At 36.2% G+C, this 24,694-nt stretch overlaps 1 protein-coding gene across 2 annotated transcripts; it reads right to left on the bottom strand.

The window, feature by feature from the left end:
* Positions 1-4,663: 4,663 nt before the first annotated feature.
* On the bottom strand, positions 4,664-24,091 carry dhfr (dihydrofolate reductase). 2 transcript variants are annotated; one of them, XM_022668248.2, is made up of 7 exons: positions 23,888-23,978; positions 22,294-22,334; positions 19,586-19,635; positions 16,843-16,948; positions 13,715-13,841; positions 9,108-9,223; positions 4,664-4,904 (listed from the first exon to the last, which is right to left on the bottom strand). In XM_022668248.2, exons 3-7 carry the CDS (start codon positions 19,608-19,610, stop codon positions 4,820-4,822), a joined length of 459 nt encoding a protein of 152 aa, XP_022523969.2. In that variant the 5' UTR covers positions 19,611-19,635; positions 22,294-22,334; positions 23,888-23,978; the 3' UTR covers positions 4,664-4,819. The 2 variants fall into 2 exon arrangements, with proteins under 2 accessions (XP_022523969.2, XP_022523968.2); XM_022668247.2 differs by lacking the exon at positions 22,294-22,334 and having other exon boundaries at positions 23,888-24,091.
* Between the last annotated feature and the right edge of the window lie 603 nt (positions 24,092-24,694).

Below are 24,694 nucleotides of genomic sequence, written 5' to 3' on the forward strand. Positions count from 1 at the left end.
CCAACCACATCCAACAGGATTAACTGTGGACGCTGTAAGAGGAAGCTGTCTGAAAGGGATGTTCGGGTGCTAACCCGGATTGTATCCAAAAAACATAAAACCACGGCTGATCAAATCACGCAGAATTCAATGTGCACCTCAACTCTCCTGTTTCCACCAGAACTGTCCGTCACCACAATAAATTATTGTGGTCTAAAACCAGGTGTTTCAGTTTCATTCTCCAACCCCTGTAGTAAAATATCAATATTTGTTTTTTCACTTATAGGTTTATCTAGATCCAGTAAACGAAAAAGATCTTCATCAGTAGAGAGTAGTGTTTAGTAGTGATTAGTAACTGCTGGCAGCCAGTTAATGCTGAGCTTTGTTGGTGTTTTGAGTTTCTGAATGCTGAATGTTGTCTAGTGTGCATAACGTCAGTTCAAATCTGTTGGGGCTGCTTATTGCTTTTAACTAGACCCGTAGGACCCATAAGCACCTGTAGTCCTGGAACCCTCAATCCAGTAACAGCACTTCTGCACACGAGTCCATATTAGGCCATCCTGTTCTGGGTGATGTACAGGCTGGTACTGGTGGCATTGAGTGAGGAATGTGAGGCTCAGTTTACAGTTTAAAACCCATTGAGGAACATCTGATTGTATTACATGAGTTATATCAGTTGATGGGTTGGGAAAGCAGCTGATGTCACTTCCTGTTGTAGATGTGACTTGTTGTAGAATGTTCAAGATGTTTCAGATGGGGTGATGTGTTACCAGAGGTGGAAAGTAATGAATTACATTTACTCAAGTTACTGTAATTGAGTAGGTTTTATGAGTAATTTGTCATTTTTAAAGTAGTTTTTAAAATAGGTAATTTTACTTTTACTCAAGATTATTTTGACACAAGTAATTTACTTTGCTACATTAGAAAACTCCCAATTAATGAGTACAAAATAAAATGCTGAGAAAAAAACAATAAAAATAAAGTTTATAGTCACCTATATGACTATTAACAGTTTTAACAGTAAAGAAAAAAAATGGATGATAGAAACCTATGCTACTTGTTCTCAAAAAAAAAAAAGTTTTATGGTGGGGTCTGAACAAATACTGCCTGAAAGATTCAAATTATTATGTGGAATAATAGTTCATTAAAAACTAATTAATTTATGATTTGTTTGTACTTTTTTACATCAAATAATTAAAAGTAACTATGTAACTTTTACTCGAAGTACATTTTAAATGGAGTACTTTTTTACTTTTACTCGTGTAGATTTTTAGATGGGTACTTTTACTTTTACTTGAGTAGACTTTTAGCAAAGTAAAGGTCCCTTTTCCACCTCTGTGTTTTACGGTAACAGGACTAAGTGAAACACAACTAAAATGTGTATTTTAACTTAAATATTGTGGATTTTTATTAAAATATATGGGATTTGGAGACACACAACAATGCAAAAATGACATCTCTAAAGGATTTTAATAATTATATTTCGTGGTAAAGTTTATAATCACAAATGCTATGCTACAAATGCTATTTTTTCAGTGTTTTAAGGAGTTTTTAATTAATGTTTTAATTACATCTTACTTTCACATTTAGGTCAATGTACAAGACACTATGCTTAATAATTAAATTTATTTTAAAGTTATTTAAAACTTTGGTGGAATGGCCCTTAAATGTTACAGTTTTTACTGTATCAGAAACTTATTTCTGCCCAAGCCTCATCTATCATCCATGCAGAATCTTTGCCCCAAAAAAACATAATTGTTTGTTTCTTTAATGACAAATTAAAGAAAAAAAAAACTGAATAAATGAGTGGAGAATTGGAACAAGTGCAGATTCCTCCAAATAGATGTAGTATATATAATACAGTTATGCAATTATCAACCTACTATTATGATAAGCAGCCTAGCTGACCGCAATTCTGAAGCCAGATGGCTCGTGAATCAGATCTAAGTGACTCTGAAAGAGAATTCATTATTGAAGCACAGCTGGCAGAAGCTTTAGTCACAAAAACACACAAAAATGTTTAACAGGCCGCTGTTTTAAATACAAAAGAGTCAGAAGAGTCCAGTGACCTCTGCGTGTAGATCTGTGGGAACAGAACCAGTTAACAGTGTTGGGAACTGTGGACAGGAGCCTCTTATGCAGTGAGTGTGATGCTGGGATGTTGGTACAAAGCGTACAGGAAACCGAGCGATGGTCAGGTGACTGAGAAGGTCAGTGTAAACGTGATCAGACTACACACGGCTGCAGGCCTGAGATCCCTCATTAAAAAAAAGATGAATGGCCATTAAAGAGAGGTCAGTGGTGTACAATTACATGCACTGTGCTCAAGACATGTGCGAGAAAGTGATCTTGTCCAATGAATCATCCTTGACCGTGTTCTCCACCAGTGGGTGAGTTCATGTGCACATACACCACGTGCTTGAGTAACATCAGAGTCTTTAAAACCACAACTGAAGAGTTAATTCCTCCAGTTAAGCATAGATAACCAACATTTCTTAAGTAGAGTAAGTTAAGTTCACAGTTCACTGAACGAGAAGATAAATGGAAGATAAAAAGGTTTTGCTCCAATTTTTCATGAGCTGAACTCAAAGTTCTAAGATGTTTCTTTTAAATTTTGTTCACAATTGGGTCTAAATCTGTGTTAGTGAGTTATTCTCCTTATTTACTGAGATAAACCATCCTCCAGTCACAGGTGTGGCATATTAAGATGCTGATTAGACACAGTGATTATTACACAGGTGTATATTGGGCTGGCTATAATAAAACGCCACTCTTAAATGTGCAGTTTTACAGTATTATGAGAATCTGGGGGTTTCAAAAAAATCTGTCAGTGGTGCACCTGTGTTTTCCGTTGCCAAGATAGCAATGCACCAGACATTTACCCCAACACACCATTTGGTAAGCCTCTAAGCGATACTTTCCAGCGGGACATTCCAGGATTTTGGTACATTTCAGGGGTGGTCACTTCTGAAAATTTGATCTTCAATTTGATCATTTTTAGTCATATATTTATTAAATACAGGTAATAGACCATCAAAAAGTTTGATTCGTCAAGCTCAGGTATCAAAGCAGTTTTTTTTTTTATTAGATTATGCAATATATTTGGTAACTTACAGTAACAGGGTTGTGAGTAACAGGGTTGCAAATCTAGGCTAAGTTGTGGTTTACCCCAGGAACAGATGCTCACTGTAAAATTTTGCTATGTATACAAGATCAAGGAGAAACATGGTTATATAAGTATATAAAGTAAATTTTGACTCTACTCATTATTAGTCTTACAATATGAGTAACAGGGTTGCGTTCACTGAGTGACACACACAACTTGGACAAACATATTTGGAAAAAAAATCTTGAAAATTGTTAGAGCACTTACTCTTGGTCTTGCCATGTGGGCAGAAAATGTCCTTGTGATGTAACTTCCTTTGTGCCAGTAGATAAATATTTTAACTCTTCACTACTGGACCCCTCTGATCATGGATCTGCACATCCATGGTCCACAAGCATGAAACATCTGGCATGTGCGTTTCTTTGAACTATAATGAACGATAATGAAAAAATTATATTATAATAAAATGCTTCTATGACTGGCGAGTTTTTGTTTACATTCCTCCCCCGTCTCTTTGTCGTAATTGGCCAGACTTTAGTTTCCGCCCATTCTTGGGCCCGTATCTCCTTTATAAGGGCGTTTTTTTTCCCCCGGGTTGTGTCTCAATTCACTACCCAGGGCACAGTAGTGTATTGGACCGCGACCCTGACAACACAGGTTTGATCCTGCGTGAGGAGCGGTGTGTTTATTTATTTATTTTTATTTTTTTCCCTTTCTTCTGGGTTTACCTGCTTTAAGATCAACTGTTCTGCAATTGGGTTCACCAACCCTCTGGGCTGGAGAGCTAATAGTCTGTACCAGTCCATCCCCATTACACTTAATTTTCCAAAACAGATTTTTTTTTGTGGCCCGCCCTGTAATGGCTTTAAAAAATATATATCTAGCCCACAGTCAAAATTAATTGCCGACCCTTCTGTAAAATCTTGGACTGTCTTCTGAAACTGAAAGCTGTACACTCTTCTCTAACGCAATGTCAACTCCCCGAAACACACTGCAGCGCGGTGAAGAGGAGGAAGAGACAGCTAATCACGGTGTTACGGTTCCGTCTGAAATTAAGTCTAAGTGCTCCTTAAAGACCATTGAACGGGAGGGGGAGGTTGTGTGTATGTGGAGGGGAAATTGACCTGTCAATCAAACTAATTTCCAGCTTAGTGAAAGAGCTCATAGCTTCCTGCTGGGATGCTAGACCTGAAACCAATCAGCCTCAAAAGGTTAGACCTGATTGCAGCCTTTAGCTTTTGTTAAATAGGGCTGTTTAGAGGGACGAGTTTGGAGGGAAGTGTGTGAGAGTGTGTGTGTGTAGAGGTGATACTCCAGTGTTGTCACCCAGCCTGAAAACCACACGAGAAACCTGGCCAGTAATTAGTCCTCCAGCTGAAAGACTGAATGCATATTCATGAGCGACGCGAGACGGGCCAGACTGATGTGGGTCATGCTGAACAACAGCCACTTCTCGCTCAGGCTTATGGAGATGAGCTTGTGATTGGTTTGTAGTACTCTGAGACAAATAATGAAGATTAAAAGGGCAAGTCGAACACACATGTATGAGTATTGAGACAAAACAATCAATAGAAACAATTAAAAAAAGAAAAAAATGGGTTTTTATTATTTTTCAGATGAACAAATCTAATCTACTTGTGTCCTGAGCTTCAACCATTTTTCGTCAGCCTACAAAAGAGAACTGTAAACCTCCATTGCTGAAAGAGACATCTGAAAAAACATCTTGCAGTACTGTCAACAGTGGTCGTTGCTCTCATACACCTCAAACACATACTGCAGACCATTTTCCTCCTGTAACCCAGAGGGGACTCCTGGGAATCTGCACACAAAAAGAGAAAACAAAAGAATGAACTTTGAGCTCTTAAGTTATGTATTAAAGAAACGAACAAACAAAGTAATTCCCGTTCAAAATGTGAAATATACTCACGATTTAGAACACAGTGGACCAACACCAGCAGATGACATGACATAACTTTTGTGTTTTATTATCAAGTCTAAAATCAGTGCAGTTTTGTTTTCCCACAAAATCTTACAGCACTTCATGCTTCCCTCTGTTGAAGTACCAATTTGTCTAATATAATATTCTAATTTAGTTTGAGATACTGGGTTATTATTTTTGGGTTTTCATTGACTTTAAGTCATAATCATCAACAATAAAAGAAATAAATGCTTAAAATAGATCACTCTGTGTGCAATACGTCTATATAATATATGAGCTTCACATTTTCATTAACTAAGTTAAAGTAACTTTTCAATGACATTCAAATTTTGCTTAATGCTCTAGTAAAGTTCCTTCTTAAAGCATTAAAAAATGGATGTCAATCCACTTAGTTCTGCAGTGGACTGAAAACATCTGGGTATAATTTAATTAATATTTAAAAAATGTGTAAAATATATGAGACAAAATACAAAATGTCAGATTTAATTTCCAGGTATTTACATCTGTATCTGATACACAGTTCAGAAGATTTAGCACTTTCTGTTTGAACCCAAACATTTTTCTTGTGAGTAAAAGTATTGAAATATGTGACTGTCGGGTATATTTTGTTGCCCAGGTGTGTCCTGTTACATTGATTATTCAAACAATAAAAAGTACTGTATATCTACATTTTATATATTTTTTTTTAGATATGTAGATTATATATGCATATGGGTGAAACCAAGCAATTGTGAAGCTGAGGAAAGATTGGAAATCAATCAGAACTTTTGCACAAATATTGGCAATAGCCAATAGCCAATACAGCTGTTTAAAATGTCCTGAAGAAGAAGGTCGTCACTGGTGTACTACATAACATATGTTGAACATATAGACAGAGAAAAACACAGCAGTTGATGACAAACATTGTGAGCGCTGTACAGAAAGAGCACCAGAAGGGTTGAATAGGAAGGCCAGGCAAGGTATAATTAAGGTAACAAAGTATCTGTACTGCATTACTTTACTTTAAATTAGTGATGGGACATAAAACCGATATAAAACTGCCGATACAAATGCTGATACTTTTAGTTTATTAACAGTACAATGATTAAGGTTACATAATGAGGCTGAAACAGACAACAAGTGAAGATTATACACAAGTGCATTTAATGTAAATGCATTTAAGTCATTTATTTGACACACTTTAAATGCAAATGCACAATAGTTTCCTTTCAATTTAAATGTTTAAATTTTTATTAAATATAAAAAAGTTAAATATTAAATACATTAAATATTACATTTTTGCAATGGTTGCGCAGGAGACTTTCATTATGACAGGTAGAGTAGAGGATAAACTGCAATAGCTAACGGCTAACCGGCGATGCTAACTGTATTTCCGAGCTGAATTAATCACTTTTTTTAATAACTGATTGATTTCTTAGTGCTGGTTAGAGTGGGTAGGGTCTGTGGTTTGATATTAGATGTAAATTATGGCTGTAGTTCACTTAAGACTTATTACATTCACAATAGCTTGCTAGCTAGGCTAACAGACTGCAGATCTTAATAGAGATGGCTAACGGCTAAGTGGCGATGCTAACTGTATTTCCGAACTAAATTATACCGATATTGTCTCGGATCGGGGGTCCCATCTCTACTTTACATCTCTGCATACTGGATCACTGATGTCTGCTGAAATCTTATATAAAAATATCAATATCCTGCTGCCCTAGCCAGAATCCTATACAATTTCCTGGAGCATATACAATTTTAAAAAAATGTTTTATTTCCCGCTCACGGCTTTCTGTTGTCAAAGGTAACATGTCCACTGAGAAAACCCCCACGAGGGTTAGCCGTCGCTGCGCAGGGTTAATTCATCAGAGCGTTTTAAACAGACAGATGTCTGTTCCCGTAAACAAGGGGCTCGTCCTGCTCCGTGCATCTGTCAGATGACCGAGGAGTAAAGATAATAATGGTAGTGTTGTGCTTCCACTGGCCTGTAAGTGCTCTCCAAATGACTGCTGAGTGCAGTAACTTGACATTAGGTAGAACTACGCGCTGATGGCTCATGCCACTTTTATGTTAGAAGAGAGCGTGTGTGTTTTTTTTTTTGTTTTTTTTTAAGGGCCTTTGTTGATTTTTATCTGCTTTTTAGTGTTGAGTTCAAAGCCAGGCATGTGTGTTTGTTGTGCCAACAAATCCATTTGCTCTGTTGTAATGCAAAATTCACCACAATAGGGGAATTGCGACCCAAAAAAAAGGCTCTTTTTAGAAAGTGTACAGGGTCTGTAGCTGTGGAGGTCGAGGAGAGCTAAAAGGCTCATGGGAGCTAAATTGGATGTTTTCCTTAGAGAGATAACAAAGGTAGGAAATCTTTTTGACTGACCTTATCTGACACATTAAACTTACACAGTGTTTTTAACCAGTGAACACTGGCCCTTATCCAAAAATGTCAAATTCCACTTATTTCCTGCACATGTAATATACAGCTCCAGAAAAAAAATGTTTAAAATGAACATTGTTGTTTTATTCTATAAACTACAGACAACATTTTTCCCAAATTCCAAATAAAAATATTGTAACTTAGCATTAGCATTTATCTGTAGAAAATGAGAAACGGTCAAAATAAGAAAAAAAAAAAAATGCAGATTCTTTCAGACCAAAATTATATTCATTTGGCAACAACAATACTAGTGTTGTAAAAAGGTATATTTTCTACTAAAATCCACTTTTTCTTGTTCTTTGAGAAACCTACTGTATTTCACAGAGTTGTATATGATGCTGCACATGAAACTCTTCCTCAACCTTCATTATCTGCAGTAGCTTAGAAAAGAAAATACTCAGAAAAACACCTGAAACTACGTGAATTAGTATTCCCTGCCTCGCCCACCATGGATCGTCACACCGTCTAGTCAGCCAGGTAGCGTTAGCTATCTTGTATGAGTACTAGGGGTGTGCCACTAGGGGCGTGCCACAAGATCTCGCGAGATTATAATGTGACAATATTTCTCGTCAAGCTTAAACCTGTCTCGCGAAGAAAAAAAAAAAAAAAACAGTTTAGTGTGGACTTTTTGAGAGGGATCTGGCAACCCAGTAGTGCTAGCGGCTGAGCAGTGAGAGCAGCTTTCAGCAGAAGAGGAAAATTCAGGTATTTGTATAGAAGATGCTTCTGCTACTTTTAAGTTGTATGTTTTGCTGCATTTTGGCTCCAGTGGAAACAATAAATGGTAACAGAGTGACCAACAAGACACAAAACATATATAAATACTGTAAATAAGTCCTACACGTGACTGTTTCATAGGCAGCTGTACTAATCCCTTAGCTCTGTACTGTATTAAAAAAATGTTCTGTCTCTGTTTGCACTTCAAGTATAGTCTTAATATTACTGGTTATGGATCTGCGTGGTTAAATTACAAGAGATTTAGGAGAAAAAAACACAAACCATAGGCTTAATATGACTGGTTGTGGTTTGCACTTATTGTTTGCACTTTATAAGACCTAGAAAAGTTTTATTTTATTTTTTTATTCTTATTCTTATTTCTATTTCTTATAGAATCAATGTGTGAGAGAAACCAGTCTGTTAAGTTTGCGTTATATGATTTTGTCAAATAAAACTAGTTTGTTTTCAAGCCTTTTTTCATTTTTGACTTTTTCTTTCAAATTAATTTTTTAAAATCTCGTCTCGTCTTGTTCTTGTGAACCCAGTATCGTGTCTCGTCTCGTGATATTAGTGTCTCGTCACACCCCTAGTAAGTACCTATAGGTTTACATCGGATCTCCGGTGGATTCCGTGTTTTACCAAGACCTTAAATAACCACTATGGAAGCACGGTTTGACAAGGTAGCACAGGTTGACAGAACACCGGTCAAAGCTGGGCACCATTCCTGTCAGTTTTTATGATTTTAGAGCGGATTCTGGGGCTTCAGCGTGGTAAAACTACCCAAACACTGAATCGCCAAGTCTGAATAAGAGTTTAGTAGTGTTAGAATAGCTAAAAGAAATGTTATTAAAACGCGCACACACAGAAAGGACGGTAACTAGTTTTTGTTCTGTGACTTTTGGCGTGTATATTAGTATGGTGTATTAGTATGTGGTTAGGCTCTCACTCACTCAGTCAGTTGTTTGTACTTGTCGAGGTTGATCTTGGGAATGAACGTGTCGCAATCAAACTGCTTCAGAATCCGCGTCACAAACAGGCGCTTGGGTCCAGAGCTCTCCATTGCCTCCTGTTGGTAAAGTACAAAAATTTCAAGTTTTATAATTCAATTTTTTTTACATTTAAGATTCAAGATTTTTATTGTCACGTCACAGAGTACAGGTGTACATGTGAGTGAAAAACTTGGGTGCAGATTCCCACCAATGTGCAGAGAACAATATTTATAAGAAGAGTAATAAAATAAAATATAATATAAAATAAGACATACAGATAGCTTTGCAGTATAAACACTATACACTATAAACTTAATAACAATACACATAATAACTATCACTATAGACCAATAATTCAACAGAACAAAACAAACAGAGAAAACAGACAGATACATTTAATTTAAATTAAAGAGAGAATTTAATTTAATTTCAACAGAGAAAGTGATTATTATTTTGTTTTTACATGTACCTATCAGCTAAACCTTTCCTTTCCTACACAAGTGTTTTTTGCATAGATCAGCAAGAATGGTCTTAAAAATCTAGACAGTTGTTGAGATCATCTTCTTCCATTCTTTTTCCCTTTAACAAAGTGCAAGCAGCCACGCGCAGCCTGAATCCACCTTATTCTGCCACGCCCACTTTTAAGAGTTATTTTCTTATGCACTTTTGTTGAATATCCAGTCAGCTCATATCAAACGGTTTCTGGTCGTATTGTATTTATTAGTTAATTTCCAAAAATGTTCATATCATTGAATAGTTACTTTATTTCAGTAATTCAGTTGAAAATGTAAAACTCATATTATGTAGATGTATTACACAAAGCGTGATGTATTTTATGTGTAAAAAAAAAAAAAGTCCTGCTGGAAAATGAAATCTGCATCTCCATAAAAGTTGTTCGGCTGAGGGAAAACACAGCACTGACTTTAGACTTGATAATAAAACACAGTGGACCAACACCAGCAGATGACATGTCTCTACAAACCATCCCTGATTGGTGGAAACTTCACACTAGACCTCGAGCAGTTTGAACTGTGTGTCTCTCCACTCTTCCTCCAGACTCTGCTCCCTTGATTTAACAAATGAAATGTAAAATTTACTGATGATCAGTGATGGTTTGGAGAGACATGTCATCTGCTGGTATCTACGTATATGTTTGTCTTGCTTTTTAAATTATTTAATGTGCTATTTTAATCATATATTTACTTCAGTAGTGCTACTCAAACAGTTAAATTTACAGTGAAAGGCAGCTGGTTATTTCAATAAACAAACAAATGCTTAGGCTTAAGTTAGATCAGCTAATGTTAATATTGTAACTGTACAATTTATACCTTTTGATTGGAAAACAGCCAGAGTCAATAAAGAGTGTGGTAAAGAACTGTATTGTACAGTAGAGCACTATAAACATACAATAATACCAGTTGTGTTAAGTATTGAGGGCTCTCTCTACCACACTTTTTGCTTTGTAGACATACAGTGCCACCATGTAAAAAAAGAAAAAATTGCAATTTTTTTCATGACTTTTCAATGCCTTCAAGGCCATACATTTTTAATAATAAAATATATGTCAGATCCTGAGAGCTAGATTGTGTAGGGCTAAATTACCAAATAAAAATTTCCATCGATTAAAAAAAAAAAAAAAAAAAAAAAAAAAAACCACAACACAAAGATTTGTAGACCAAATGTCCATGAATTTTTCAAACCTGGAAAAGTGGGTATTTTTATTTTCCTAAACTTATCCAGTTCATGACTTTTCCAGATTTTTCATGACCGAACGAACCTTAAAATATATTCAATGAAATGCATAAACCCCCCCAAAAAAGTAATAAAAATAAATAAATAAATAAAATAAAAATAATAATAAAAAAAAAAAAATATATATATATATATATACACACCTGAAATATAAGAAAGCAAGAGCTGAGCCATTCAAAATATGCACAAATATCCATTTCAGTAATAAACAGGGACTTATGACTAATATAGATCAAAACGGACTATTAAAAGTACTTCACGGGTCAACAGTCAGGACCGTCCTTCAGCTCAAATCCCTCCCAATTACACTAAAAAGCAAGATTTTAAAGGTAGTGATGCACATACTGATCTCAGCAGATGTGTGGGGGTGAAGGAATACGATGGTGGACGAGCTTTTGTGAAAGCGTCCTTGAGCAGCACAGTTCCCCAGGCAACTGACTGTAGAGTGAAGAGTGTGCTGTGTGGAGGAACTAAAGTAACTCTTCACTGTAGGAAACCATTCATTATGATACATACCACCTATTTTATAGATGTTGGCCACCATGTAGTAGAAATGTTGTCGCAAACATTAAGTATTATGTAAATATTTTGTGAGCACACTGTATATTTTAAGCAAGTTTACTTTTTTATATTTTCATCCCTTACTTTTTTTCAAATAGTAAAAATGTACTAAAGCAAGATGACCCTGCATGATTTGTACTTAGTAAAACTTCCACTATGAGGATCACAGCTTGTTAATGCTTTTTATACAAGATTGTATCAGTTCTTGTTTCAGGTGATTTTTTCTGTGATTCCAGGATCTTTTCATTGCACTGCTACGTCAGCTTTCAGTGATGGACTTAAGGGCCATGGCAAAATGTTTGCTTGTGGCTCCTGAGGTGATAGATTATGAATTTTGGGGTACAGTTAGAATTACTATCCTTCTGTAGAAGAATCCTCCAAAAAATGATCGATCCTTTAATAGAAGGTTCAGTGGACAGCGTGCCCTGGTTCCCATCCCCTGCTTCCACCGGTCTGAGTTTTCATCACATGGTTGTGTTACAACAGCAGTCAGGTCAGTCACATGCAAACTCCTGTAAATCTAACCGGGGTCAAGGGTTTTCTGTTTGTGCTCCTTTCAAGGCCAAAAAACACTGACGACTACAAAGAATAGATAAGTTCCCAAAAGTCCTGATAAAGGTCTTGAAACTTTGAGAAAACATTCTGTGGACTGATGAGGCAAAAGGAACTTTTTGAAAAGTTATAAAAATTCACACAAAAAAATCATACTGAACGTAAAACATGGTGTGTGTAATGGTCTGGGACTGCTGGACAACTTGCTGTAATAGATGGAAGCAGGAATTCTGCTGTTTACCAGACAATCCTGAAGGAGAATATCTGACCATCTGTTAGTGACCTCAAGCTCAGGTGTATTTGGGTTTTGCAGCAGGACAATGACCCAAAGCACAGAATCAATCCACCTTTAAATGACTCAAAAAAAAAAAAAAAAAAAAAAAAAAGGTGATGCTGTGGATGATCTTAAACAGGACGTTCATGCTGGAAAATCGTCCAATGTGTTTGAATTAAAATAATTCTGTAAAGAAGAGTGGAACAAAATTCCTCCACAGAGATGTGAAAGACTTGTTGTTAGTTATCAATAAAGCTTGATTGCAGTTGTTGCCACCAAGGGTGCAGAACCAAGTTATTAGGTTAAGGAGGCGCAACCTTTAAGTGTTTTTTTTTTTTCATCACACGTTGGCACAGAAATTATAGATGACTACGGCAGCAGTGACACGCCTTGTAAAAAGAAAAGTATACCTAAGAGCATTAAAAGTATGTTCAAATTAGGTAAAAAATACAAAAAAGGGTATTTTAAATTTAGCATACTTTATGAAAATACACATTAAATATACTTTCCCTGTATTTCCATAAAATGTATTTTCAAGCAACATGTTGTGTTGATAGAAAATATATACGTCTTGGCATTAAATACTACTTAAAGTGCACTTTAGGGTATTTTTTTCCCTATAGCTTTAAGGTGTACACAATATGTGCATCAATGTGTTAATTAGTACATTTACAATATATGAAATTATGTATAGAAAGAGAGAAAAAAAATAAAAAAAAATAAATCTTATGTTTGCAGAAGTTATAAAAAATTGCACTCACAAGGAGAACCTAATGGTTTTATGTTGTATTGAAATATAGCTTAATTACAACTGGAATATACTTATATAAGTATGTATTTAAATACGTATTAATATTAATGTTAAAAGTATGCACTTTCGCCATGTCAAGTATTCTTTAAAAAAAAAAAAAAAAAAAAATATATATATATATATATATATATATATATATATATATATATATATATATATATATATATATATATATATATATATATATATATATAGATATATATATATATATGAACGCACTTTTCTTTTACAAAGGACAGTACTGTGTGTGTGTTTGTCTCAACATCCACAACAAACTAGTCCCTCTCTGTCCCCCAATCTAAACATCATCAAATAAGTCTGTTGATAGACCCCATAGGAGAAAGATTAATGCTGGAACACTACCATTTCTGGGACTGTATGAGTCATTATAGAATTTTTAAAAGTAAATTTACTTCTGTGGGATTTTTAGGAACACCTTGGTTCCTTAAAAAGAGGAACACACATCTGACGACTGGATAAAGACTAATATTAAAAAAGAAGAGACTATTAGAAAGTAAAATGAGAAAAAAACTTCTGGAACTGCATGTACCCATCTCAGCCTGCCCCAGTTCCCCATGTGCAGACTGATAGTGTAGCATTTGATTAAACTCCTCTCACCTTGTATAATGAGCTTCCACCGATGACCCAGATCTGGTCAGCTTCAGATGATAATTCTGGAGTGGTCAGCAGGCCGAGTGCTGAGCTGAAGTCTGATGCTAGATAGTGTGCTCCCTCTGGAGGCTCCCTAAAACAAAAGGCAAAACACATTCAGTTAAAATATATCAATAGTGTAATATATTGTATTATTGATACGTGGTGTAAAATATGGATATTTATTTAAATACAGGCACTCTAATCTTTAAGACTCGCCCCAAAATGTACCTTAATAAAGCTACTGCTTCATTATTCCACATGGTGACACTATAATCAAATAAATAGACTAAATCTGAGGTGAAGAATATTGGTTGGTAAATTGTGTGAAATTGACACCAATAAAGCCATAATTCCTAGTATTTGCTTATTTAGGAGTATTTTATCCTCTTTAGTAACACAGATGCTGTGAAGTATCGTGAAATAACATAACCCTAACATAATCATACTGTAAAAGTTGTATATAAAATATATTTCATAGTCATCGTCTAAAAAAGAATAGTTGCAACCAGAAGAAGTGTCACATTGCAAAGCTATTCGGAAGTAAGATGAAAGTTACCAGAAACAATAAATAAGCAACTCTTGATCATATTTAGTAAGCTACACACACATATAAGTAGTGTGTAACAAATATGTAACGCTGCAATATGCCAAACCTCTCAGCATGTGGAGAGTTGTAGAGGTTCCTAATGGAGCCTTGGGATAATCTATCTATCCTCAGCTCCAATATTCTTACACAGTTCTTCATTTACAATAACAACATAATTTTAGATTTTAATGTGGCTGTAATCCTATTCAACTTCTCCACACTCTATGATACCAAGCCCTTTAAATGCTGATCTTGTCACTGACAACAATGAATAGTAATTAGACACGTCCGTCGGGTGCAACTACCACATTTTTCAGACTATACGGCGCACCAGATTATAAGGCACACTATCAATAAACGTCTATTTCCTGGTCTATTTGCATACATAAGGTGCACTAGATTATAAAACACATTTAGGGACACTAGTAATGATGCCTACATCGAAGTGTGCAAGGGTGTTGCCATGTTTACCTTCTAATGGGGAAGCACCTAAATAAACAAAACTGTGATTCTTTATTTAAAAAAAATATATATATATAAATATTAGTTTTTAGGGTTAGTTCGATCCCCCCCCCATCCCCCACAACCCCCTGCGTTAAAAGTGCCGGGCTCGGCTTAGCCCAATAGTATATTGTACATGTAACACCGGATTATTACTGTTATTATTGCGATAACTCCAAAGTCTGGATTTTAGTTGATTTTTAAGAAATGTAGGTTAAGTGACAATAACATTCAGTCACTCACTTTGCAATTCTGACGATCAAGCTAGGGTGTATTTTACTCTCAACATGCCTGTTGCTCCTAAGGCCATATATAAAATACAGTATAGAGGTGTAAAAAGGGGGTTAACCTCTCAACACGCCCTGGCCCGCCGGCGGGCCAGAAAAATATCATATCTAATATCTGGCTGTGTTTATGAATACTTATAGGTTCAATATAGACACCCAATATGCCATTTTAAAGCTTTTCAGTTATCTAGCCTATTTAGCCGTATCTCCTTTCAGAAAATATGCCTGGTTTATGAAAGTTATGAAATATTATTTTCATATTTACGTTTTTCGTACGTCCATATTTGATCGAATGCGGACATGTTATACACCATTCGAACCGTCTGCCCCTCCGGATTACGGAACTGTGTTTAGAGTTTAAATCTGCTTGTCTTTCGCTTTGTGTTTACCTCAGGACACTCGAGACACACACCCAACTCCCTCCAGCGCTTCCCCCACACTCTTACCTTCAAAACGCAATCCAGTCACCAGTAATTCTCACATATATCCAAACAGTGCTTGAAATAATTTGAGGCAGAAAAAAATTATATCAACTTTAACGCGTTATTAAAAGCGGATTATTGGTCGCTCCACGAATCCACGCATATCTAATGAATCAGCAGACCCTCACAGACCAGACGGTATGCAAATGAGCTCTGTCAGCCAATCAGGCGCCGAGTTCAGCGAAGGGAGGGGGGGGTCAACGAAGTCCCAGAACAGTTATAGGAAGATTTTAATAAGACCGAACACTTCAATTTATAGTATTATTAATTCATGTTTAAGTTTTAATGACCATACCGATAGTGTTCCTAATGAAGTAATTCTTATCTATTTATGTCAATAGTAGAGAGATAGACAATAAAGGACAGCAACATCAGAGACAGACAATGGAGGGCAGCAACAGAGACAATGAAACAAAGCAACAGACAACTGAGGTGAGCAACAGAGACAGACAATGAAGTCACATCACAGATGTAGGAAGTTTGAGTAACACTTACATTTATATCAAATTTATGTTAACAGTGGGGAGCAACAGACGAACAAATAAGGACAGCAACAACAGATTCACAACAAACTTATAATAAATAAAATATGTCTAAATTAAAAGGTTTGAAGTGTGCTCGTGTATTTAGGGGGCATTGGAGTAGAGAGCCAAATGAAGTCCACTTTTGGGGGAAAAAGATCCCCCCATCACAATGCTGGCTACGGGCCTGTATAAGCTAGCGGCTCGTCCAGCTTAGCTTGTTTTAACACAGTAAACACGCAGACTACAGTCCAATATACTCGTCTCTGAATGGCGAAAGAGCTAGCGCTATGGTTAGCAGCTAATGCTAATGCAGCTGCACCCAGCCTTAGTGCTGGAGAAACTTTATTGAAAATTCACCCTTATATCCCTGTACTTCAGCTAAGTGGCTTTACTGTTGGTAAAAATCATACACAAAGTGATTTCTAGGAAAATTAAAGAATTTTATGTGGGTCTTAAAGTACCAAAAATATGATATTTGCAGGCACCAAAGAGTTGATTCTAGCAACTTCACTGTACCTTCTGAAATTAAGGATAATATTAAAGCATTTCTTTCTCTTTGCTTCAGTAACTGGGTCTACGTATTATGGCTTTACACTAGAAGGTGAAATAATCTTCTGTAAAAATTTGCTTGCATTTAGCCAATGAACCGTTTCACTCCAAATGAATTCCCATCAAAATTAGGTGGGCAAGATTAGCTAAAACATGTTCTTACTTGAGCTCTCTGCTGAGAACAACGTTGATTCTGTTCTTGAGGGGCCGGTTCTGTGGAGGTATCGAGTACCAGGTCTTTCTGCCCATTATGACCACGTTCTTTTTACCTGGTAAAACATTTGTACAAAATACACCAGATTACACACAAGGATACAGGTATTTCACATACCACAGGTACCACCCATGAGGCTGGGCAATATGACCAAAAAACAAAACACCTCATATTGCTATATGACCAAGTGAAATAGCGAAAGCATTCAAAATTATAAAACTGAATAATGTTAATATAACAGTGTTTATTTATAACACCAAAACACAGCATGCTGTACAATTGATGATTAAATATCTAACTGTGTATCTAAGTAGAATGTGTTTTAATAAAAAACACAATAATTAGCAATCTTGATATATCATTAACTAGAATTTACTTCTAATTGTATACCATTTACTTACCCATTTGCAAGGTATATTGGCCCCTTCAAATTGGATTGAAACAGTGAGGTCAATCTATTTATTTCTACTGTAAACTGAAAACATTTGTTTAGATTTCAGCTTTTATTTACAGATATTTACATCTGGATCTGATACATAGTTCAGAAGATTCAGCACATTTTGTATGAACTCACCCATTTTTCTTGTGAGCAAAAGTAGTGGAACATGTGATTGTCAGGTGTGTTTTATTGCCCAGGCGTGTCCAGATACACTGATTATTCAATTCATTAGTATGAGCATTTATAGTTAGAGGAATAACCAATAGGGGTGCCACGAGATCTCGCGAGATTAAATGTGACGATATTTCTCGTCAAGCTTAAACCCGTCTCGCGGGAGAAAAAAACAAACAGTTTAATCTGGACTTTTTAAGAGGGATCTGGCAACCCAGTAGCAGCGAGTTCGAGAGCAGAAGAGGAAAATTCAGGAATTTGTATAGAACAGAGGTCACTAATGGGCGGGCCGCGGTCCGGACCCAAACGTTGTCCAATGCGGACCCAAACCGATAAACTACTGAGAAGGATTTAATTGTGCGGCGCAGTAAACTCTCAGACCAATCACGTGCGGGGTAAGATCACCAAACGCTCTCTTCAGTCAATCAGATCTGTGCAGACGCGGTAAGGAAAATAAATAAATAAATAAATAAATAAATAAACACACCGCTCCTCACGCGGGATCGAACCCGTGTTGTCAGGGTCGCGGTCCCACGGCCGTGAAAAAACGACTTAATACGGAGATAGGGAGCCCGAGAACAGGCGGAAACTAGTCACGCCGAGCGCGAGATAGAGAGACGGGATAAATGTAAACAAAATCTGTCCAGAGAGGCATTTCTTCTTCTTCTTCTTCTTCTTCTTTTATATTTTTACATCATTCAGTGCAAACAACCTTACAGGATATAGCACTTAATTATTTAATATAATTAAATACCCCTGATATAGAAGATGCTTCTGCTACTTTTAAGTTGTATATCTGGCTGCATTTTGGCTCCAGTGAAAACAATAAACGGTAACAGAGTGACCAACAAGACACAAAACATATATAAATACTGTAAGTAAATCCTACACGTGACTGTTTCATAGACAGCTGTACTAATCCCTTAGCTCTGTACTGTATTAAAAAAAAGTTTTGTCTCTGTTTGCACTTCAAGCATAGTCTTAATATGACTGGTTATGGTTATGAATAGTTAAATTACAAGAGATTTAGGAGAAAAAAAAAAAAACACAAACCATAGTCTTAATATGACTGGTTGTGGTTTGCACTTATTTTTTGCACTATATAAGTTGTATTTTTATTTTTTATTCTTATTTCTATTCCTTATAGAATCAATGTGTGAGAGAAACCAGTCTGTTAAGTTTGCGGCATATGATTTTGTCCAAAAAAAAAAAAAAAAAAAAAAAGTTTTCTTTAAAATTTAATTTTTAAATCTCGTTATCGTGACCCCAATATCGTGTCTCCTCTCGTCTCGTGGTATTAGTGTCTCGTCACACCCCTAATAACCAACATGAAAACCAGAGAGCTATGAGAGTCTATGCGTGAAGAACAAACTGTAAAGCTGAGAGAAAATTGAAAATCAATCAGGTCCATTAGAGCACAAATATTAACCATAGCCAGTACAACCACATGAAATGTCCTGAAGAAGAAAGTCTTCACTGGTGTACTAAGTAACAGATGCCCCACCGGTAAACCAGGGAAATACACAGCAATTGATGACAGACACATTGTGAGCGCTGTAAAGAAAGACCCTAAAATAACTGTTAGTGACTGTTAGTATCAGCAACAACCTCCAGAGGGCAGGAGTGAAGGTATCATAATCTACTGTTCACAGAGAACTTTATAAACAACAGTACGGCTTTAGCAGAAGATGGGAAAACACTAATTAGCAAGAAGAATAGAAAGGCCAATTTGGAAGTTTAAAGAAAAGCCTGTGGACTGAATATGTACTGATGAGACAAAGATTAACCTTTACCAATGGTGATGTAAAAGCTTAAGTTTGGAGAAAGAAAGGATGTGCTCATCAGAAGGTGCTGAATCTTTTGAACTGTGCATCAGATCCAGATGAAAATACAAGCTAAAATTTTTATAATATTTAAATGACAAACCCAAGTGTTTTCAGTCTACAGCAGAACTAATGAGATCAGCCTCACCTTTCCAATACTTTTGAAGTGGACTGTATAAACCCTCCCACCTACCAGACCTAGTCAATTTTACAGTGTATTTATCTAAAAAGGTAAAATATGATAAAGATGCATGCTTGCCTTCTACAGTTGGAGTCATGGTCATCTTCTGAAAGTGTTTAAATTCCTTGCTGCAAAAAAAAAAAACACACAGGACAGGTCAACCATATTTACCATACTGTGCATTGGTAAGCTGTGAGGGGTCAAGGGCCTTTATTCAGTGTTTTTCTTTTTTGTACACAATACATTATGAAAAAAGGGTTTAACCAGAATATGTTTTATATTTTAGATTTGTTAAAATAGCACCTCTTGCTTAAATGATCAGTTTTGCACCTCTTGGCTTGATTTTCTCAGTCAGCTTTATGAGGTAGAGTCACCTGGAATTTTCAGCTTTCAGTTAACAGCTGTGCTGAACTCATCAAGAGTTAATTACTTGAATGTCTTGCCTCTTAATGTGTTTGCGAGCATCAGTTATAAAGTTGTGAAGAGGTAGAGTTGGTATACAGTGAGTATCTCTTTTTGAGTAATTTTCTAATCCCTATTATGGCAAGAACTGCTCAACTTTTAAAGAAAATTACTTTTTTTTGTGGTTGCACAGAAACAAACAAAAATTTTTACACTGATAGCGCCATACCCGCATACATTCATAGCGATCACACACATAGGATACAAAACAACAGAAGGTAGTCTCTCATAGGCTCTACCCAAGATCTTCCAGATAGTTCCAAAGAGGGGACCATACCCGCCAGAAGCTCTCAGACCTCTGGCGAAGGTCATAAGTCAGTTTCTCAAGAGGAAGGAGAGATGTCAACTTAGAGAGCCATAAGGTCAATGATGGGGCTTGTTTGGAAGACCAAAGCAACAAAATACATTTTTTGGCTATAAAAACCAACAGAATGAAAACTTTTCTCAACTGGGCATCAAACATGTCATCCAACTGAGCATTCAGCAAATACAGTGCGGGGCACATAGCAAACTTTACACTGAAAATATCCTCAATAACCAGATGCTCTTCCCTCCAGAATGGTTTAATTTTATTACAGGTCCAAAAAGAGTGAATAAATGTACCTCTCTGTGTCTGACATTTGAATCTCTCTGGGTATATCCTCTGTAATCGTACTGGTGTTAAATAGATTCTATGCATGAACTTAAAATTAAGTTCATGCACATTAATTGAAGTGCACTTGGGAAACAAGTTCACACAAACAAAGTCCCATAAATTCTGATCCAAGTCAATTTCCAGATCTTTCTCCCAAATAGCCTTTAAACTTATCAGAGTGGATGAGGATTCATTAGACAACATAGTGTGTATACCCTTGAAATCAGGCCTTTTGAATCGTACTTTTTAGAAAAAAGTGTTTCCATCTCTGTCATCTCAACCCGCAACTCCCCCTTATCTAGAAGAGACTTAAAGAAATGTCTAATCTGGAGATATCTATAAAATCGGCTTTTGATAGACTATACCTTTCCAGAATGACCCCAAAAGGCAACAGGGTCCCATCTGAAAACAGACAAGAAATACACTTGATTCCTCGTTTAAACCATTCAAGGAATCCTGTGTTATGCAACTGAGAGGGAATGTCTGGGTTGAGTGCGAATGGGGAAGACACAGAGAGACAAACAGGTATTTTTAAATACTTTTTAACATCTTTCCAGGTCAGCAGAGTATTGGATATAGCAAAAGAATCAGATACATCTTTCAACATTTCCACATTATTAATAAAAGGTAAATGAGATAGTGAAAGAGGGAAGCATGATTTGGATTCCATATTAACCCACAGTGAGTCACTTCTGTTGGTACACCAGCTAATGATGTGTTTAACCTGAGCTGACCAATAGTACAGTTGCATGTTTGGTACACCTGTACCCCCATTTTCTTTAGGTTTCTTTAAGTTGGTAAATTTAAGTCTAGGTTTTTTATTGTTCCAGATGAACCTTGAAAAGTAAGTGTTTAAATCCTTTAAAAAGAGTTGGATAGATAACAAGGAAGGGACTGGAATAAATATAGAAAATGAGGAAGAATGTTCATTCTCAGAACATTTATCCTTTCAAAAAAAGATAATGGGAGGGAGCACCAGATAACCAAGTCCACCTTAATTTTATTCACCAGGGGCAAATATTTTTTTTTTTTTTTTTTAAATTCCCAAATAATTAAATCCATCAACAACCAAATGGAATGGGAAGTCATCCCCCAAAAAAGTAGACAAGGATTGAGAGGAGCAAGTAGGGACATTGAATGGCAGTGCCATGGATTTTGAAAAATGTATTTTATAACCAGAAAGTGTACTATATTGAGCAATATTTTCCAATATTCTGGGAAGTGAATGGACAGGGTTAGAAATAAACAATAAAACATCATCAGCGTAAAGAGAGATTCTATGGTCCTCATTTCCCACGTCAATACCCAAAATATTGGCATCTGTTCTAATCAACTCGGCTAATGGCTCAATCACCAGAGCAAATAATAGGGGTGACAGAGGACATCCTTGCCTTGTTCCTCTTTTAATATGTATAACTTGTGACATTTGTCCATTGGTAAGAACTGTAGCTCGGGGATCGGAATATAAAAGTTTAACTAATTTAATAAAATTTGGCCCTAAATTAAATTTCTCAAGTGTTGCAAAAAGAAAAGACCATTCGACGCGGTCGAAGGCTTTTTCGGCGTCAAGTGAAACTATAAGTGCGGGGTGTTTAGATTTATCAAGAAAATCCACAATATTTAGTAGCCGGCGTATGTTATCAGAGGCATATCGCATTGTCACAAAGCCAGTTTGGTCGGGTTTAATTACCTTTGGTAGTACAGCCTCCAACCTGCGAGCAAGTACCTTAGCTAAAAAAGAAAATTACTTTTAAAAAATGAAGGTCAGTCAATCTGAAACATTTAAAGAACTTTGAAAGTTTCCTCAAGTGCAGTTGCAAACATTATGATGAAACTGGCTCTCATCAGGACGGCCCCAGGAAATAAAAAGTGAGAGTTACCTCTGTTGTACAGGATAAGTTAATTAGAGTGATCAGCCTCAAAAAACGCAAGTTAACCGCTTCGAAAATAAGAGCACCTAAATGAGTGCTTTTGGTTTGTTTGACAGTTTTAAGTTACTACATAATTCCTTATGTGTTCCTTCAGAGTCTGTATGGCTACATTCACAATGTAAAAACACTGAATGAAAAGGTATGTCTAAACTTTTGACTGGTCATGTAGAAAAGACGTACAATGACTAGAATTTGCCATTCAGTCAACCGCTGTTCCCCTCCCACTGAACATTCATTACAGTTCAGACTTTGGAGTTTAACCTGTAATAAAACAAACTGCACTGTTGAACTCCTGAATCCTGAACTCCACATTTCCAAAACACATTTTTTTACTTTAATAAACTTGCTACATACTACAGGAAAATATAATTGCAGGTGGAATGTACAAGTTTATTTAAAATCACTCAAAAAGGAAGAAACAAGAGAGTTTAGAAATGTTAGCTAATGTTGCTAACCTGAAGTAAAACAGCCTATCAAACCTGATACAAAGCAAAGAACAGCTATTTTTAAAATATTATTTTTTTTTATTTGTAAAAAATGTTTTGAATCATGCATAATCTTCTTTCCACTTAACAAACAACTTTGTGTTGGTCTTTCAAAAAAAAAAAAAAAAAAAAAAAAATCAGTGAAATATTATGTTTATGGTTTAAGGGTTTAAGCCACTGTATATAAGATCAGTTGGTACTTTTGGCAGTGTGGGCAATGTGCCAACTCCTGCTGGAAAACAAAATCCGCATCTTTATTAACCTATTCACATTATTCTGATAAATATAGTTGAATTATTACAACTTTATAGCACATTTAGCTATTGTTTGATTGATGCTGCCACTGGGACAGCTGGGAAGAAAGCCTTATTTTGAAAATGTAGAAAAGCTTTTACAAAATAAAAGATAGGTACACATTTTATTCTTATTAAACAATAAAATTATACATGATATGTACACAATCCAGCGCTGGGTTACAGTACGTTAGCTTCTAACGAGACAGATCCAGTCCACCTTAAGTGCTGGAGCAGAATGAGAGTGATGGAGTTTTTTAAGGTGGACCGGTGTTCTGTCAAGTTGTGCAAACTGGTCAAACAGTGCTACCCTAGTAGTATTTATTTTTTTTAAAGGTAAAATCGTATTTTTCAAATAATTGTAAATTACCATTGCTATGTTTTAACTGCTTTTCAAACATTCAATCAGGCTGTTTAATGCTACTAATAAAAACATAAGGAATTATCATGAAAAACTTAACACATAAAAAAAGTAAGTCGGCGCATGCGCAGTGCCTTTACGAAGCACATATAGATGGGTAGCATAACTCATCAGAACACCCGTATAGTTGTAATAAGGAGTAACAGTGTTTTACCTGAGTCTGATCGGGTGCCAGGGCAGATTTCCGCTCATCCCGATCCCCATATCAGGGCAAACCGCCACTATACAGTTCAGCCTGACAGACATGCTGCTCAGAGTGTGTGTGTGAACGTGTGAAGGTGTGTGACTGTAGTAAGGTATCTGTAAGTAAGAGTGTGTGTGTGTGTGTGTGAGCTTCCCGCCAACTTGTGTCCGTGCGGAAGTGAGGTCATATGTAAATACAGCGCTCTTGCCGCACCCCCTGCTGGTGATAAAGAACATCAACACTGAAGTGATCCAGACTGTAAGGAATCACGTAGTAACTTAAAAGTTTTAAACAAACCAAAATACTCTAAAGCTTCTCAAAATAACTTGTTTTGCTTATATTGCACCTTTTATTGTTTTAACAACCTTTGTTTAACATGTATGTGCCAAATAGGCAAAATAAACCATTCAATTAATTTTGTTCAATGAAAAATATTATGTCTATTACTACTCATAACCATGCTTGGTTAGTTTTTGAGTGTGATGCTTTCCCCTATTAAATTTTAAGCACCCTTGTGATCATTTTTTCCCAGACCCTGACCCTTATCTAATGCCCCACTTTTTCTAGACTCCTCTACTTTCAGTCAAAAAGGTTGCTGGATATGGGCTTTAATAATTGGTGGAGCAACATAATTTGTATTGAACACAACAGGCACAAGCTTTGATAGAACCCAGAGTGTGATGAACCTCCTGATCATGGCTTCAGACTGGACATGTTACCACTCAGATGTATTATAGTGAAACAGCAGGGCAGTTTCTGAAAATTTAAGTTAAAAAG

This window comes from Astyanax mexicanus, chromosome 22 (assembly GCF_023375975.1).
Source record: "Astyanax mexicanus isolate ESR-SI-001 chromosome 22, AstMex3_surface, whole genome shotgun sequence".
Classification (NCBI taxonomy): domain Eukaryota; kingdom Metazoa; phylum Chordata; class Actinopteri; order Characiformes; family Acestrorhamphidae; genus Astyanax; species Astyanax mexicanus.